The sequence below is a fragment of the Labeo rohita genome, chromosome 14, assembly GCF_022985175.1.
Source record: "Labeo rohita strain BAU-BD-2019 chromosome 14, IGBB_LRoh.1.0, whole genome shotgun sequence".
Taxonomy (NCBI): domain Eukaryota; kingdom Metazoa; phylum Chordata; class Actinopteri; order Cypriniformes; family Cyprinidae; genus Labeo; species Labeo rohita.
Window position 1 is genome coordinate 3,904,035 of NC_066882.1, and position 17,498 is coordinate 3,921,532.

A 17,498-nucleotide genomic window follows, 5' to 3' on the forward strand; every position below is an offset into this window, starting at 1 on the left:
CTGAAGGAAAATCAATATTATATGAATATTTACATGGAGGAATATATGTATACTAAATGTGTAAAATGCATACAAATGCATTAAGTAATAGATTTAAAATGCATTTATTTTAAACTAAGTATAGTTCAAGTCTATTAACATATTTACTCGCTCGAGACTTACTGATATAAAAAATATTTTAAAAAGTTTATTTGGAGCACTACTTGTGCAAAATGCACATTTCTTAATATTAAGCCTAAAATATGTTTTAATGTCACTATTGATGAGGACTGTATGATCTTTAAATAATACCGGCCTTTAAATGTAAAATATTTAAAGTGTACCTCAAGTAAACTTGCAATAGTTCCCCTTTAGCACAATCAAATATACTTCAGTATATCTTTAGTTGGGCTTCATCACTACTTCCGCACAATTAAAGTGCATTAAATACAAAATTAGTTGTTCTAATTTAGCAGACTTTAAACATACCAGTTTAGTATGATAAAAGTACAATCACAGGGTATTTTTATTAAGTACATGATATGTAAATGTATTTCTAGTATACTTTGCATGAAATAAATGTATTTTAAATACATTTTAGTGTATTTATTTTTCACTATTTTTCATAATGCTGTTTAATTACATATTCTAAATACATTTTATGCTGTTCCCTGTGAATTCAAGAACAATGTGTGCTATAGGTTTGTGAAATGTATGACTACATTTTAAATTGTAGCACTGAGAAGCACCGAGAAATCCAAGACCTTGCATGATTTGTTGTAAAATAAATTATTACTCTAATTTAATAATTAAAAATGAATGATTAGTATAATTAGTAATAAAGTAATAGATTGTTTTATTTATATCTAGATTCTGAAAAAAAATCTAAATAAATTATTATTACTAATAACAAAATATTTAGCATCACTGAAAACATTAATTTATACCAACAAAACATCTTCTTCAAATCATCTTCAAATTGTCCCTAGTGAAAAATAAACATACTAAAATGTATTTAAAATACATTTAATTAATGCTAAGTATACTATAAATACATTTACATATTATGCACTTATAAAATACCCTGCAATTGTACTTTTACTATACTAAACTGGTATATTTAAAGTCTGCTAAATTGTAACAAATAATTTTGTACTTAATGCACTTTAATTGAGCGGAAGTAGTGCTGAAGTCCAACTAAAGATATATTGAAGAATATTTGATTATGCTAAAGTGGAACTATTGCAAGTTTACATACATTTTAAATATTTTGCATTTAAAGACCGATATTATTTAAAGGTCATACAATCCTCATCACTAGTGAGATTAAAACATATTTTAGGCTTAATATTAAGAAATGTGCATTGTGCACAAGTAGTTTAATTACAATTTTTATATCAGTCTTGAGCGACATATCAGTAAATATGTTAATAGACTTCAACTATACTTACAATAAAATACATGCATTTTAAATCTATAATTTTTTATTACTAGGGATTCCAAACCTGTTTGAGTGACTTTCTTTTGTTGAACACACACACACACACACACATTTTTTTTTTAATGAATGGTAGCCAATGAGTTACTATGGAAGTCAATTGATACCAGCAACTGTTTATGTTCAACGTGAGAAAGAAACTCATACAGATTTGGAACAAGCTTTTGGGTAAGTAAATAATGACAGAATTTTCATTTTTTGGGTGAACAATTCCTTGTAAACCATGTAAAATCGCTGTTTAACATAACAATTTTACCAATTTTTAGAGTGCATCATAACAATTAAAATACTGACAAACAGACAGTGAACTAAAACGAAACACAACCCCTTGTTTACACTGAGAAAATTGTGTCGGCACCTCATTAAAACCTCCTAAGTCTTCCTAATACTGTGGTAATTTAAACACTGAGACCATTAACAGTACTCTAACATGCTGTGATTGACAGCAGTGAACTGGATCTTCAAGTTCTTTCTCCAGTCCAACCAAGGCACAGAGTACGAAATCACCCCAATCACTTCAGTGACCCAAACTCATTAATCCTCAAAGTTTATTTATGCCAAAATCGAAGCATGTTTAACATGGCTCCCACTGAAAACGGAAAACTTTATTTAATGGATTTACACCTGCGCCCAGAAACCGATTAAACAAAAGAGAAAAATTGATTCGGAAGCTTCAGGAAATGTAAAACAAGCCGCATGTTCGCATCAGCCGAGCTTCACCTTTGTTTTAAGGCTCTACGTGGGGCTCTAATGCAATGTAAAAGAGAGCATATCGATCTTCTGGCCAGAGCCCCCTACTAAGCCATCTATCAAAACACATTCATTCCATGCCAATATTGACCGCTGCACTTGCTATTGCATAAACACAAATTAACCTAGGAGCTCTCTGGATAAGTGATCAACTCCTCCCACTGCTGATGGTCTGAATATCAACACAGAGGATGAGTCTACATGAAGCATCCCACAAGAGCCTACTTTTGTATTCATTTGACATAAAATGAGAGTTTTGACTGAATATATGACAATCCAGCCACATGCATCCTTCATAGGGGGGGTTTCATTCATTTTCAAAATAGGCTACTGATTTGGATATACGGTAAAGGGATGTAAATCATGTTTACCTGCAGCACAAAGTCACAATAAAAAGCCAGTAAAGAGCCGCTTCACGGTTGACAAACGTTACAGGACATTTGCAAGTTGTGTATCCTATTGAACTGCAGGTAAACATCCACCTCACCCAGGTTGTTTTTATTTTCTGTCTCATAAAATATCCTGTACAAATGATTCAATGAATGAGTGAACCATCCAAATATGAATCAGACCATTTTGGAAACCCATTTTGACTAAATTAGTCAAAAGAGTGATTAATTTGTCAATCTGAAATCACCAATTCTGATTCTAAACAGCTGATGCAAAATATGCATGACTTGACTGCTGAAATATTAATAGAGAAAATGTATTTACGAAGTCAGGCTTTGAAATAAAAACCTCAGATGAGCACAGAAGATATTTCTGTACAACTGTAATTCCTTCCCTGTTCAAATACATGCCTGTCTATTTCAGTATCATCTTTATCAAACTAAAAAATGCTTAATATTTAATAACAGTAGCCACAAATTCTGAGAAACCTTTCGTTCTTTGAGAGCTCCTGAAGCATTACGCATTCTGTACTGTGTGTTGGCCGAACGCTAATAGGAAGAGAAACAATGCTGTTTGATTTCCTCATGTGCTCTAGATGACCGTGAATTTATGGAGGTCAAAGTCTTTATTCTTAAGAATGGTTTTATAAGTCATCCTTGCCTTATTAATATCGACAAATCACTTTCTGGAAGTTTCATTTAATCATGGCATGACCGACTTTGTAAACATGTAGTTGGGAACATACTCTCAGATAGCAACAGCCAAAGTCTGTGTTTGTTTTATGGGGAACGGCGCAGAAACTCGCACCTGATTGTCATCTCATTGATTGGAACATCTAACTGAAATTACAGAGCTCTACAGGTTTACACAGTAGGCCATTTCCGGCTTTTACGAATAAAAAAACATGTCTGTGACTTGCTTGTAAATGAAGTTACATTCATAACAGATTACAGTTCACTTAAAGAGGTTTGACTCTTTCTACCACAACTCCGAGAGGTTTACAATCTTTCATATATCAAAAACAATGACAACTCTAAGAGTTCATTACTCTCGCGCTCGCTTCTCTCTCTTTCCGCGTCACTGGAGAACTTCATAATTACAAATCATGGAGAAGGATTACCGCCTGGTGATGGAGAAAGAGCGCTTTCCAAATGTGACAATCATGAAATTACCTTGCCATTAAATTTACCGAACTGTCAGCATCTAGTCAGCACAGCTGATTATTTAAATGCTGATTGTAAAACCCACATCAAAACGAGGTGAAAATTGCTATGCAAAAGCTAAGGGGCCTTCAGATAAAAACAATAACAACTGCATGATAATACCAGGCTCTATTCAAGTGCCTGGTGTATCATTAAAGCCTCTTAATATTTAAATATCACAATGCATCAATATTTAATGCAAGCTTTAATTAATTCACATTTCAAGCACCTGAGTCACGCTATCTGGGTCGGTCAAGGTGCTTCCCGCAACTTTGGGCAAGGTACACTTTGTCAGTTAATGTAGATTACATAATGTTTTGTCAAATGTGAAGTTATGCCTGTTGTATTTATGAATAATAAATGATCTGGGATGCACTAACAAAGACGGAGCTATTTCCAAGCCACTTGTTGAAAAACAATATTTTGTTAAAAATGACCAAAATATGTTGTGTATTTTGATTAAGAACTGTTAAAGCTGTTTCTCATTAGAATATTAATGAAGTAAATATTCCTTCCTAAAGCGCTGAATTAAAGCACGAGTTAATTTATGCTTTATATCATAAGTACTGTACAGAAACTGTCAAATGTAATAAAGTAATGTCTAGCAACGTGGTATGATTTTTCTTACAGCTCTTATTCATATCCAAGCGTTCGTTTTATAAAAGACTAAAAGGCTGTCTGACAAATGAGCGCATAATTTAATATATAACTCCCTTATAAGGACACTTTTCTCTTTTAAGCACCGTGTGATTCACAGCAGTCCAAACATTTCGGTGTATTCATCTTTTGCACTGAAATCCCACAGACTAATGAATAGTTTTCAGTATTTCAGGGCAATTATAAAGCGCGTTAATGATGAATGAATCACTCACCATTTCTGTGAGGAGTGCGCGGGTCAAAACCATGGCACGACTCTAAATCCTCCTGTGGAAATTCACATCCTCGCATGGAACAGTGGCGCTTGGAAAGGAACGGACAACTTCTGGGCTTTTACCGTGTTCGCGGAACGTCCACTGTCGGCGGTGGGCACAGTTGTGGGAGTTTAACGAGTGACGGCAATGTCAGCGCAAACTAGAAACGCGCGGCCAGTTCCGTGGCGCAACGGTCAGTCCGGAGAGCCGAGCGTGAGCGCCCTTCAGTTTCCACAGTGAAGCGCAAACTGAAGTCTCAAGTCCCTCCTCTTTCACACCACTTCCACCTCCAGTGTGTCTACTGCCCTTTTCAAGAAACGCGTGTCCAGTGTCGTTGTCATGTGCACCTACAACAGTGCAAGAAGCGCGCTCGTTTACGTTTCAACTACGCTTGCACGCAACACTGAGCACACAAATAGGGTATTTTAATACTCTTGCTTACAACTACAACGCACAACAAACTTGTCCCACTGTAATGCGTACAATTAGATTCATGCAGCCTATTTGTGCAGTCAGTTAAAACAAATGATTATTAATGATCATTTAGACTAACCTGGTTGCTCTGCGACTATAAGTAACTCTTTAAAGATAAAAACATCTGTTATATGACAGTCTGTTATTTACTTAAACTGCAAGCTGTCATAAATACCCTAGTGAAAAATAAATATACTAACATGTATTTAAAATATATAAGTATACTACAAATAAATGCACATATGTACTTAATAAAAAATACCATTAAATTGTACTTTTAGCATACTAAACTGGTATATGTAAAATCTGCTAATTTTGTACTTAATGCACTTTAATTGTATAGAAGTAGTGCTGAAGTCTAACTAAAGATATACTTAAGTATACTTGATTGTTCTAAAGTGGTATACTCAATAAGTGGTATACTTAAAATAATATCAGTCTTTAAATGCAAAATATTTAAAGATCATACAATCCTTATCAACAATAACATTAAAACATATTTTAGGCTCAATATTAAGAATTGTGCATTGTGCACAAGTTATACTCCAAATAAAGTTTAATTACAATTTTTATATCAGTAAGTCTTGAGTGATATGTCAGTAAATATGTTAATAGACTTGAACTATACTTAGTGTAAAATAAATGCATTTTAAATCTATTACTTTTTTACTAGGGTAGCAATATTAAACATATATATACTTACCACTGCAACTACGTAAATAGCTAATGGAATATAGATTTTATGTTCCTCCATACAATAGAGGTAGTAATACAATAATATGTTATAAAATGTAAATACAAATGTCATTTATTTTTTACTAAGTATAGTTCAATTCTATTAACATATTTACGGACATATCGCTCGAGATTTACTGATTAAAAATGGTAATTAAACTTTATTTGAAATACTACTTGTGCACAATGCACATTTCTTAATTTTAAGCCTAAAATATGTTTTAATGTCACTATTGATGAGGATTGTATGATCTTTAAATATGTTGCATTTAAAAACTATATTATTTAAAGTGTACCTAAAGTAAACTTGCATTAGTTCCACTTTAGCACAATCAAATATACTTAAGTATATCTTTAGTTGGGCTTCATCACTACTTTCACACAATTAAAGTTCATTAATTACAAAATTAGTTGTTCCAATTTAGCAGACTTTAAATATACCAGTTTAGTAGTATGAAATACCCTGCAATTGCAGGGTATTTAAGTACATAATATGTAAATGTATTCATAGTACACTTAGAATGAAGTAAATGTATTTTAAAGACATTTTAGTATATTTTCACTAGGGAATAAATGAGCCTTTCTGAAATGCCTGCTGATGCAACCACATCCTGGAAATTTGGATACCCAGACTTGGCATTTTTAGGGTTTAAGTGTGTCTCACTGCTTTGGCATTGTCTTAAGGTGATTTTTTATATAATATACCTATATTATATACAGTGGGTACGGAAAGTATTCAGACCCCCTTAAATTTTTCACTCTTTGTTATATTGCAGCCATTTGCTAAAATCATTTAAGTTAATTTTTTTTTTCCTCATTAATGTACACACAGCACCCCATATTGACAGAAAAACACAGAATTTTTGACATTTTTGCAGATTTATTAAAAAAGAAAAACTGAAATATCACATGGTCCTAAGTATTCAGACCCTTTGCTGTGACACTCATATATTTAACTCAGGTGCTGTCCATTTCTTCTGATCATCCTTGAGATGGTTCTACACCTTCATTTGAGTCCAGCCGTGTTTGATTATACTGTTTGGACTTGATTAGGAAAGCCACACACCTGTCTATATAAGACCTTACGGCTCACAGTGCATGTCAGAGCAAATGAGAATCATGAGGTCAAAGGAACTGCCTGAAGAGCTCAGAGACAGAATTGTGGCAAGGCACAGATCTGGCCAAGGTTACAAAAAATTTCTGCTGCACTTAAGGTTCCTAAGAGCACAGTGGCCTCCATAATCCTTAAATGGAAGACGTTTGGGACGACCAGAACCCTTCCTAGAACTGGCCGTCCGGCCAAACTGAGCCATCGGGGGAGAAGAGCCTTGGTGAGAGAGGTAAAGAAGAACCCAAAGATCACTGCGGCTGAGCTCCAGAGATGCAGTCGGAAGATGGGAGAAAGTTGTAGAAAGTCAACCATCACTGCAGCCCTCCACCAGTCGGGGCTTTATGGCAGAGTGGCCCGACGGAAGCCTCTCCTCAGTGCAAGACACATGAAAGCCCGCATGGAGTTTGCTAAAAAACACCTGAAGGACTCCAAGATGGTGAGAAATAAGATTCTCTGGTCTGATGAGACCAAGATAGAACTTTTTGGCCTTAATTCTAAGCGGTATGTGCGGAGAAAACCAGGCACTGCTCATCACCTGTCCAATACAGTCCCAACAGTGAAGCATGGTGGTGGCAGCATCATGCTGTGGGGGTGTTTTTTAGCTGCAGGGACAGGACGACTGGTTGCAATGAAAGATGAATGCGGCCAAGTACAGGGATATCCTGGACGAAAACCTTCTCCAGAGCGCTCAGGACCTCAGACTGGGCCGAAGGTTTACCTTCCAACAAGACAATAACGAAGGGGTGGCTTCACAACAACTCCGTGACTGTTCTTGAATGGCCCAGCCAGAGCCCTGACTTAAACCCAATTGAGCATCTCTTGAGAGACCTAAAAATGGCTGTCCACCAACGTTTACCATCCAACCTGACAGAACTGGAGAGGATCTGCAAGGAGGAATGGCAGAGGATCCCCAAATCCAGGTGTGAAAAACTTGTTGCATCTTTTCCAAAAAGACTCATGGCTGTATTAGATCAAAAGGGTGCTTCTACTAAATACTGAGCAAAGGGTCAGAATACTTAGGACCATGTGATATTTCAGTTTTTCTGTTTTAATAAATCTGCAAAATGTCAACAATTCTGTGTTTTTCTGTCAATATGGGGTGCTGTGTGTACATTAATGAGGAAAAAAAATGAACTTAAATGATTTTAGTAAATGGCTGCAATATAACAAAGAGTGAAAAATTTAAGGGGGTCTGAATACTTTCCGTACCCACTGTATGTATTAGTATTTACCATTTTAACTACATGGATAACAAATGGAAATCGACTTCCTCATTTATGTTCCTGAGGTATTAATACAGTAAAACGATATTAAAACAGTCTTTTAATGTGAAATAGTACGCTAAAAGTTAACATTATTTCATATGATCAAATATTAAGTGAGGCTTTTTCTGAAATGCCAGCTGATATGACCACATTATAAAAATACAGATTTAAAAAACAATCAGATACCCACTAGGCATTTTTAGGATTGAAGTGTGTCTCACTGCTTTGACATTGTCTTAAGGTGATTTTTGCATAATATATTTATGCATATTATATTATAATGTGATGACGATGTACTTTTCCAGAACAAGCATTCATTTTACATCTCACTTAGAAGGGGGTAATAAGGAAGATGAAGACGAAAGGGAACCGAAAACACCACACAAGTGAACAGAAACTGGAACTAGAGACATCAATAACACACATGACATGTCAGTCATTTTAAGTTTTTTTTCATTGTTGTGGTAAAACACAGATTTGCTCTCTACTGCCTTGATCCTTTGTATCTAACCTTTTTAATCCGCACGTCTCACAACCTCTGTCAGCATCTGTAATCTATATATAACTTAAAAAAAAGATCCATAGGTGTACAAAAGGCATAGAAAGCTTGAAAGGCCAGGTCCAACAACATATTCACACTATGTGACAAAAATAAGTTGCACAGAAAATACAGCTGTAAAAGCAAATGAATCTCAAATCCAACCCTGATGAAAAGACTAGCATATGCTGTGCTTTGAATGCTGATGTGCTATTGTCTTCCCTGTGGGTGTTTAACTAGCATAATTTAAACTAGACCAGCACAGAAATTCTTATAAGAAGAAACAGTCACCTTTTTTATAAAAACAATTCTACAAAATTCAGAAAATAGAACCAACCAATACTTCTCGCAGTCTTGTCAACAAGACCACTTTGATGTAGTAAAGAGTCAAGAGGGCATGAGAACCGGAGGTCTTCTGAAATTGTTTCCTGGAGGAATTAATTATATTTTTGAAAAGACTTTATCAAGAAAGCATGCACACATTTTTCCTCTTACTTTTCCCAGAGTTCTCTCTTTGAAACCGATATTGCGGTCCAGTCCAGTCATCAGCCAGACAGAACCATTATTATGCCTCTGGAGCTCTGTCTTGCCATACATAAACTGGACAGCACTTTTTACTAAATCAACAAACACAGAGAGGCTGGTGTGTTGAGAGTGAGGAAGCTCTCCTTGCAGTAGCATTCAGTTCACTATATGTTATGAATGGCACTATGAATCAACCTTCACCTTAGACCTGCTTGGTACTGTAATATATCCTTCAGCCCAAAGTATATAATTCTCTTGCATTCAGGTCTCTCTGCTCTGTCATGTGCAGAGCTGAATTACTTAGGCACCTATTCATTGTTCCTGTGAAATCTCACTCCCACTTCTCCAGCAGAGTGGCAGAGAAATTGAAAAAGATTCCTCTTCAAAACAGTCACTTTTCAGTTCGGCATCCTGGTACAATGCCACTTGCGTTACTACAGAAATGTGCAAATGCTGGTATTTCTCTTCATTATGGAAAATAGGTCGACCGCTTCCCTCTAGGTATGTGTAAAGGGTGAATGAACAGCCAGCACATTCAAATGTTAGTCATACATCTTTCATGATTGTGTGCGCACCTGTTTGTGCCGACACAGAGTATATATTTAAAGTTTGCTCTTGAACTACCTTTAAGCCACCAGACAAAGCAAATATGAACTCCTTTACTGTTTTATTTTTTTTTAAATCAATTAATGCTAGTTTAAGGCCTGAAACATTTATGCAATTCTGCGTTCCATTTGTACTCTGATGTTGGAAATTCTGAGTTTTCAGTCAGAGCTTTTGCATTTAAAAATTTAAAATTTAAATTAATTTACGGTCATTGATTCTGATTGGTTGAGCTGCATTCTAAGCTGTTCTAAATTACACTACAAACATACACCTTTGTTTACGTTTGTGTTGCTCGGCAACCGCTTTGTTGCAACCACAACTGTTTCTGAGGAACTACATTGTTTGGTGAAAGAATACTGTTTTTATTAATATCATTACACTGTATTTACTCTGTTTTATTTTGTGAAACCTTACTACATAAGAAGAGTTTAGCTGCAAAATCCTCTAAACCATCAGACGTATTTCTTTAAAAATTGCATTTCCTTCGGGCTACTTTCTATAGGTTTCTGCGTAAGTACTGGTACTTCTGATTGAGCTGAGGCTGGAATTTAACGAGTTTAAAGTAAAAGTATTTGATGGACGTATACTATGTGTCAGGAGCATTTACTCAGTATCATTATCTCATTTTTGACCAAGATGGCTTTTAGCTGGTTTTGCATCTGAACTCTTCATATATGGAATAACTGTTTAAACTCCGCTTTGCGTCGTGCCTAACAACGCCCCTTAGCTGTTATAAATTCACTGTAAACCATGGCTTCTTGGGGCTTATTGCTTTATTTGAACACATCAATAGAATTAATGTTGTTTATTAGCACTTCTGTGTCTTAATAAACTAAGTGGTGCATGCACTATCCAATCTCCATCTGTGGACAGGACACTTCAGCACTATCAGTGCAAAAATCACTATTTTATGTGTTTTTGTCAACTAATGTTGTGAATAATCAACTCAGGTGTGATGTCATTTCCAGCTCCAACTTCTAAAGTAAATAAACTGCAGCATAAGTACTGTATGGGAATGCACAAGTTTATAGGGATGCACAAATTTCTGGGAAAAAAACCCCAAAAACAAATCAACATTTTTGTTTGTTTGTTTCCACTCTACATTATCAGCCAGTGTTAGATATTTAACTGTGCATACTACTTGCAATATTTGGTAAATCTCAAAAACAAATTTTGATATCATGCATTTGACGGTTATCATACTTTGCATGAAAATAATTGGCTTATTGTTATCGCCAAGATTTTATATATCGCTGCAAGCTCAGTTTCATGTGTCATTGCTTTCCGAAATACGCCAGACCATAATTTATACTGCAATGTAAGCAGCACATACTCTATTCCCAGCATTGCTTAGGGTGCTATAACAGTTATTATCATAAAAAAAATGGGCCCAACAGCCACGAAAGGGCACCATAAAATGACAAATGGAACATTTCAGTTTCATGAGCTTCAAAGACAAACAAAACCACCATCACAAGCAATGCAAAATGCATTTAAGTGTACAATTTTGGATGTCTATCACTTTAAGCTTTGTTTTTTTGGGCGTCTAATTAAATATGGTGTTAAAGGAATAGCTCACCCCAACTGTATAATTCTGTTATTATTAACTCACCCTCACGTCGTTCCAAAGCTGTATCTTCTGCAGAATACAAGATATTTTGAAGAACGCTGGTAATCAAACAATCTGGCAACCATTGGCTTCCACTGTATAGAAAAAAAAAAAAAATGACATTTCTCAAATTATCTTTTTTCTTCCTGACATTCAACTTCCAAGGTAAATAAACTGCAATACAAGCCTTAACGCATGTGAATGCAGATGCTTCCAGCAACACAATTTGTGTAAGGATGCACAAATGTCAGTTACATATTGGTCACTGACTTCTAATATCGGCCAAATGTTAATTATTTTACCAAAAAAAAGAGGGATCATACAAAATGCGTGCTATTTTTTTTTTATTTAGTACTGACCTGAATAAGATATTTCACATAAAATATGTTTACATATAGCCCACGTAAGAAAATAATAGTTGAATTTATAAAAATTACCCCATTCAAACGTTTACATACGAATGATTCTTAATACTGTGTTGTTACCTGAATGATCCACATCTGGTTTTTTTTTTGTTTTTAAATCGTAGTTGTTTCACGAGTGCGTTGTTTGTCCTGAACAGTTAAACTGCTGCTGTTCCTTCAGGTCCCACAAATTCGTTGATTTTTCAACATTTTTGTGTATTTGAAACCTTTCCAACAATGACTGTATGATTTTGAGATCCATCTTTTCACACTGAGGACAAGTGAAGGACTTGTATGCAACTATTACAGAAGGTTCAAACACTGATGCTCCAGAAGGAAAAACGATGCATTAAGAGCCAGGGGGTGAAAACTTTTGAACAAAATAAAGATGTGTACATTTTTCTTATTTTGCCTAAATATCATATATTTTTTTATTTAGTACCCGCCCTTCATAAGCTACAAAAGATACTTGCATGTTTTCCAGAAGACAAAATAAGTAAAACCCTGATCATAACGTTTTCAACCCGGGACTCATGAACAACTATCACTAAACAAAAAAAAACAGCTGTGGTTTATTCAGGTAACAACACAATATTAAGAATCAAGCATATGTAAACTTTTGATAAATTCAGGTATTATTTTGTCAGATTTGATGACCTTCTGCAGAACACAATATAATTTGAAGAATGTTGGTGATTAAACAATTTGGTGACCTTTGACCTCTACTGGTAAGAGAGAGAAAAAATTATCTTTTTAATTTTTGAGTGAACTGAAGTATCCATTTAACCCTAAGAAAGATTCAATTTGCTTTCACATTTAGGTCCCTAGAGTAGCAGTGTGTTACAGTTTAACAGCAAATATTCCTTCGTCTCCAAACAGCATTCTTAATGGATAATGAATAATGACTGGCATATTAAAAAGAGCTCTATCTTCAGCTGCTTCCAGACACTACTTAGCACTTGACCCACATGTTTTATTGACTCCGAGTTAAAGACGTCGATATTGATGGCAGGCTGTTCGGTCATGCCGTTCCTCGCAGTGGCCGGTGTCAGAGCGCGTTGGTCTGGTTCAGCGCAATTCCTTTGATGGACGCAATCAGGGGCCTGTGATTTGCTTGAGATGAGAGAAGTTAGCGACTCCCCAGAGAGAACGAAAGAAAGGTCATGGAGAGTAAGAGAGGAGATGAGGCTGAGAAACACACTTCTCTGGCCCTTCTGCCCTTCCACGCTATTACCCGCACATGGCTAGGATTTCAGAGAAAGCGTCTGCCAGTGCTTAAGGCAGCAAATATTCCTCCTGAACCATGAGGGTTTGCTGTACCCAGAGGAATCAAGTCTGATTCAGAAGTTATGCTGAGCAATATTATTGGATTTAAGTTTTCCTCGCACCAGGGACAAACAAGGATAGATTTGAAGCTCAGCCCCTTGAACTTGTTTGGACGGCTGAAATTTTCCATCTCACTGTACTTTATGAGCTCTTAGCTTACAATGCACAGCGAGTGCAAAGTGGAAACCAAACTGGATAATGTATTTGTGTATTTGCCCAGACTATTAAGTGACCAAGTGTTTTTTCTTAATGATATTTAATGTCTCACCCAGACAAATGCACTTAGACTAGTGGATAATGGCTTTTATCTTATCTGCATGACAGCCATTGAACTTTTATGGAGCATCTTTCCTTTTCACAGACTTCACTTGGGAATTTGTAGCAACACTATTTAAGAGGGTCCACCGATATGATCTAAATTAATAAATAAATAAAAAATAGATATTTACAAACAATCATTGCTATAATTTTAAATACTTTTTTTTTGACAATTTGTTAATTTTTGTAAATATATTTTCTACTAATATATATTTTTGGCTGTTTCTTAAATATATTTTTGAAATATTATATTAAATAAATTTTGCTACAATTTAAAGAAGAAAAACAAAATTTAAAAAAATATATATTTAAAAAAATATTTTTATATATATTTATATCTACATAAATATATTGTTTACCTACATACTTACATTTTTTTTTAGATTTTTTTAAATATTATATAAAAATATTTTTTTAGATTTTTTTAAAAAAAAATATTATCTGAAGAAAAAAATATGACCATACAGCACATTTTAATAAAAATCAGCAAGGAATACACTTTAGAGAGATGCAAAAAAAATTACACTATTCCAATATATTTAAAAAATAAACATTATTAAATCATTATGAATCTAGTTTTGATCTCTAGACTATCCATATTTGCATTTGTATCCATATTTGCCAATGTATTTTGGCATATAAAGTTTAAAAACATTAATTTATGTAAATATTTTATTTATTTATTGTCAATTTATTAATTTATGTAAATTATCTACCAATTCTCTACCAATATATATTTGGCTATTTTTTAAATATATATTTTTAAATATTATATTGAATTATTTTTGCTATAATTTAAAGTAAAAATATTTTATATTTTGATTATGTTTAATTATGTAAATATATTGTTTACCTAACTTTTTTTGGCTTAAATAAATTATTTAAATAAAATATTTTTATTTATTTTTATATTTTTTATATAATTTAAATTAAATAAAAATAATATTTTGCCCTCTATATTACATATTTTTTTAAATTTATGTAAATATTAATTTTATTTATTTTTGACAATTTGTTAATTTATATAAAAACATTCTCTACCAATATATTTTTGAAATATTATATTAAATTATTTTTTGCTATAATTTAAAGTAAAATATTTTATATTTTGATGTTTATATATACTGTTTATATATCATTATGAATCTAGTTTTGATCTCTAGTAGGCTTTTCACATTTGCATTTGTATCCACATTTACAAATGTATTTTGGCATAACTATTTATTTATGAAGTTTAAAACTAAACATATTTTCATTGCAAATATATATTTCATAGACCTTCCCAGTTTACAACAAATATACAGCATGTTTAAAACATATTTTGGTCAATATATACAGTTAAACAGGGTGCTCTGAGCATTTTTTTTTTTCCAAGTATATATGAGGACATGCTCACTAATCAACGACTGTAATATTAGGGCAAAGTTTCTTAGCAGCCGTAAATGATATGCATGAGCTCTGGATTCCCACAGTGCGTCTTAGAAAGGATAAATCATGAAAAACAAACTCATAACACTGTACACAAGCCTTCCCGACGAGCCAGACGTGGACTCTGATGCTGGATGTTTGTGTGTTTGTTGTGCCGGACAGCCTAGTTGGCTTTGATCATGTTTTTTTCTCCTGAAGTTCACAGCTGTGTCTGCGTCCAGATCTGTGGTCTTTCAAAGTTAGCTGATCAACATCAAACAAATGACAAAAAAACTGTTTCTCGGCTTCTCAGCTTCCGCCCACACGTCGTAGTTTTGCCTTTGTTTGTGTGTCCGTCTGATCCAAATTGATGCGGTTGCACACGCGGAGTGTGTCTGATACGAGTCTGGATGCCAAATAGACCTTTTAGTAAATTGATGGGGGCATATAAATACAGCTTTTGATGAACTAAGATTACTGTACTTGTCATTCACTCAACATACAGAGGGGAGTCTGGTAGACCGCTGTATTATTTTGCTGTTTGCTGTTGTCAGGTACGGCCTTGGCAGGCATGAGTAGAGGTCTAATTAAAGTTTCAAATGCAAAATGACTTATGCAAATGCAGCAGGAAGGGCACAAGTGAAACAGACGGAGTGTCCTTTTTCTTGCAGTGCCATAGTAACAGAGAGATTACATGAGGAGATTTGTAAACTGGGAATTGAGGTTGTATCATGACATTTAATCCCCTTGTAATCACGTGTGGCTAAATGTTATTTCTCCAAACACTTCATACAGTATGTAGGATCAAGAGGTAATTTATTTCTCATCATTCAAACATCTATTTATATCCAAAATGTGGCAAACAAAACACTCTCCCAGTGGAAAATTGCATTGCTCTCTCTTAACTCAGGAAAATTAATGGAGTTATTAGATAAGTTTCCTTCCAAACATCAAGTATAAACACTGTCTCTTAGTTTCTTCTGAATGTTTCTAAATATAATTTCTCCGATGCCAGAGAGTGCATTGTGAAATAAAAAGGAAGCTATATGTCAGCTATATATTTTCATGTATGCTAGAAAGACCAATTTGTTTAACCAATAAATACACACATTACAAACATCATCACGGATCATCATCATCATCAGCAAATCAGTATATTAGATTGATTTCTAAAGGATCATGTGACACTGAAAACTGGAGTAATGATGCTGAAAATTAAGCTTTACATCACGGGAATAAATTATATTTTTAACTATATTCAAGTAGAAAAAAGGTCTTTTAAATTGTAATAACATTTCACAATATTACTGTTTTTACTGTATTTTGGTCAAATAAATGCAACCTTGGTTCTCATTAAAATATTTAAAAATAATAACGTTTCCAAACTTTTGACAAACACATTTATTAATTTACATTTCTAGCTAAACATACTGTATATAAAAAAACATCATTTAAAAAATGTGATATCAACAGAATAAAACAGAATATAGATAAAACAGTAACAATGACAAATTTTTTAACTTCTTTTATTTTAATATAACTACACTACACTATTTTTCTAATTATTCCACTCACCCCTTAAATCAATTTCAAGAGTCCTGCACTAGGAAAAACAAATATTATGCTGGCAGAGACTATATGTCCACACCAAAAGTGAATTTTTACATTTTTAGCAATTACACACAAAGTCAAAGCAAAGACGCGAATAGATGCAAATTTTAGCCAGGTGAATTTTGAAACTGTTTTTATGTTTTTATTCACTCTAGTGACCTAAAAAAACATCCTGCGTGTAAACTAGAGCGAGTAATGCAATGCAAATATTTGCTTCACGAGGCGAATATCTGCAATCGCATTATCAATCTAGATTACTCACAGGATGTTTTTCGTGTCACTCTCTTGACTAAAACATATAATGTAACACATAATGCTCTCCTCCATTTTCTGATACAATCGGATGTGTCCTTCTCTGATTGGCTTGCGTGACAACGCTGGGGCTAAAATTTTTCAACAACGCGGAAGACGCTATTGAGGCGTATATAGGCCATTTTACAGAATTGGTGCAAACTGCTTTATCACAACCAAAAATCACATTTAAAAAGCATTTAAGTATTCAAATCTTATATATTTATTAAGACCCTTATATCATCTATTGAAACCCACAATAATATTTAAAATATTAGCAAGCTTAATATATATAAAATCATAATTTACTGGGTAATTTCAACTGGGAGACGGCTGTCCCAGTTCAAAAATACATATATTTTATAGTTTCTTTGTAAATTATGAAACTTCATGTGAAAAAAACGTGCACTTTTTTGGGAGTTATTCCGTAACATTAGTTTTTATTTGTATACCACTGTTCAGAACTGTGCTAGCCAACTGTGTGCATCTTTGAGCTAGCTTCAAAAGTATATAAAATTGTCACTACCGAAACAATCACAACCGACACA

General features: G+C 34.0%; 1 protein-coding gene across 2 annotated transcripts in view; it reads right to left on the bottom strand.

The window, feature by feature from the left end:
- htr4 (5-hydroxytryptamine receptor 4) overlaps positions 1-4,993 on the bottom strand; it is a 136,636-nt gene extending 131,643 nt beyond the window's left edge. For both annotated transcript variants that reach the window (XM_051128357.1, XM_051128358.1), the window contains exon 1: positions 4,692-4,993. In XM_051128357.1, coding sequence (XP_050984314.1) covers positions 4,692-4,767 — 76 coding nt within the window. In that variant the 5' untranslated portion in view covers positions 4,768-4,993. The remainder of the gene's footprint in view (positions 1-4,691) is intronic.
- Positions 4,994-17,498: the final 12,505 nt, after the last annotated feature.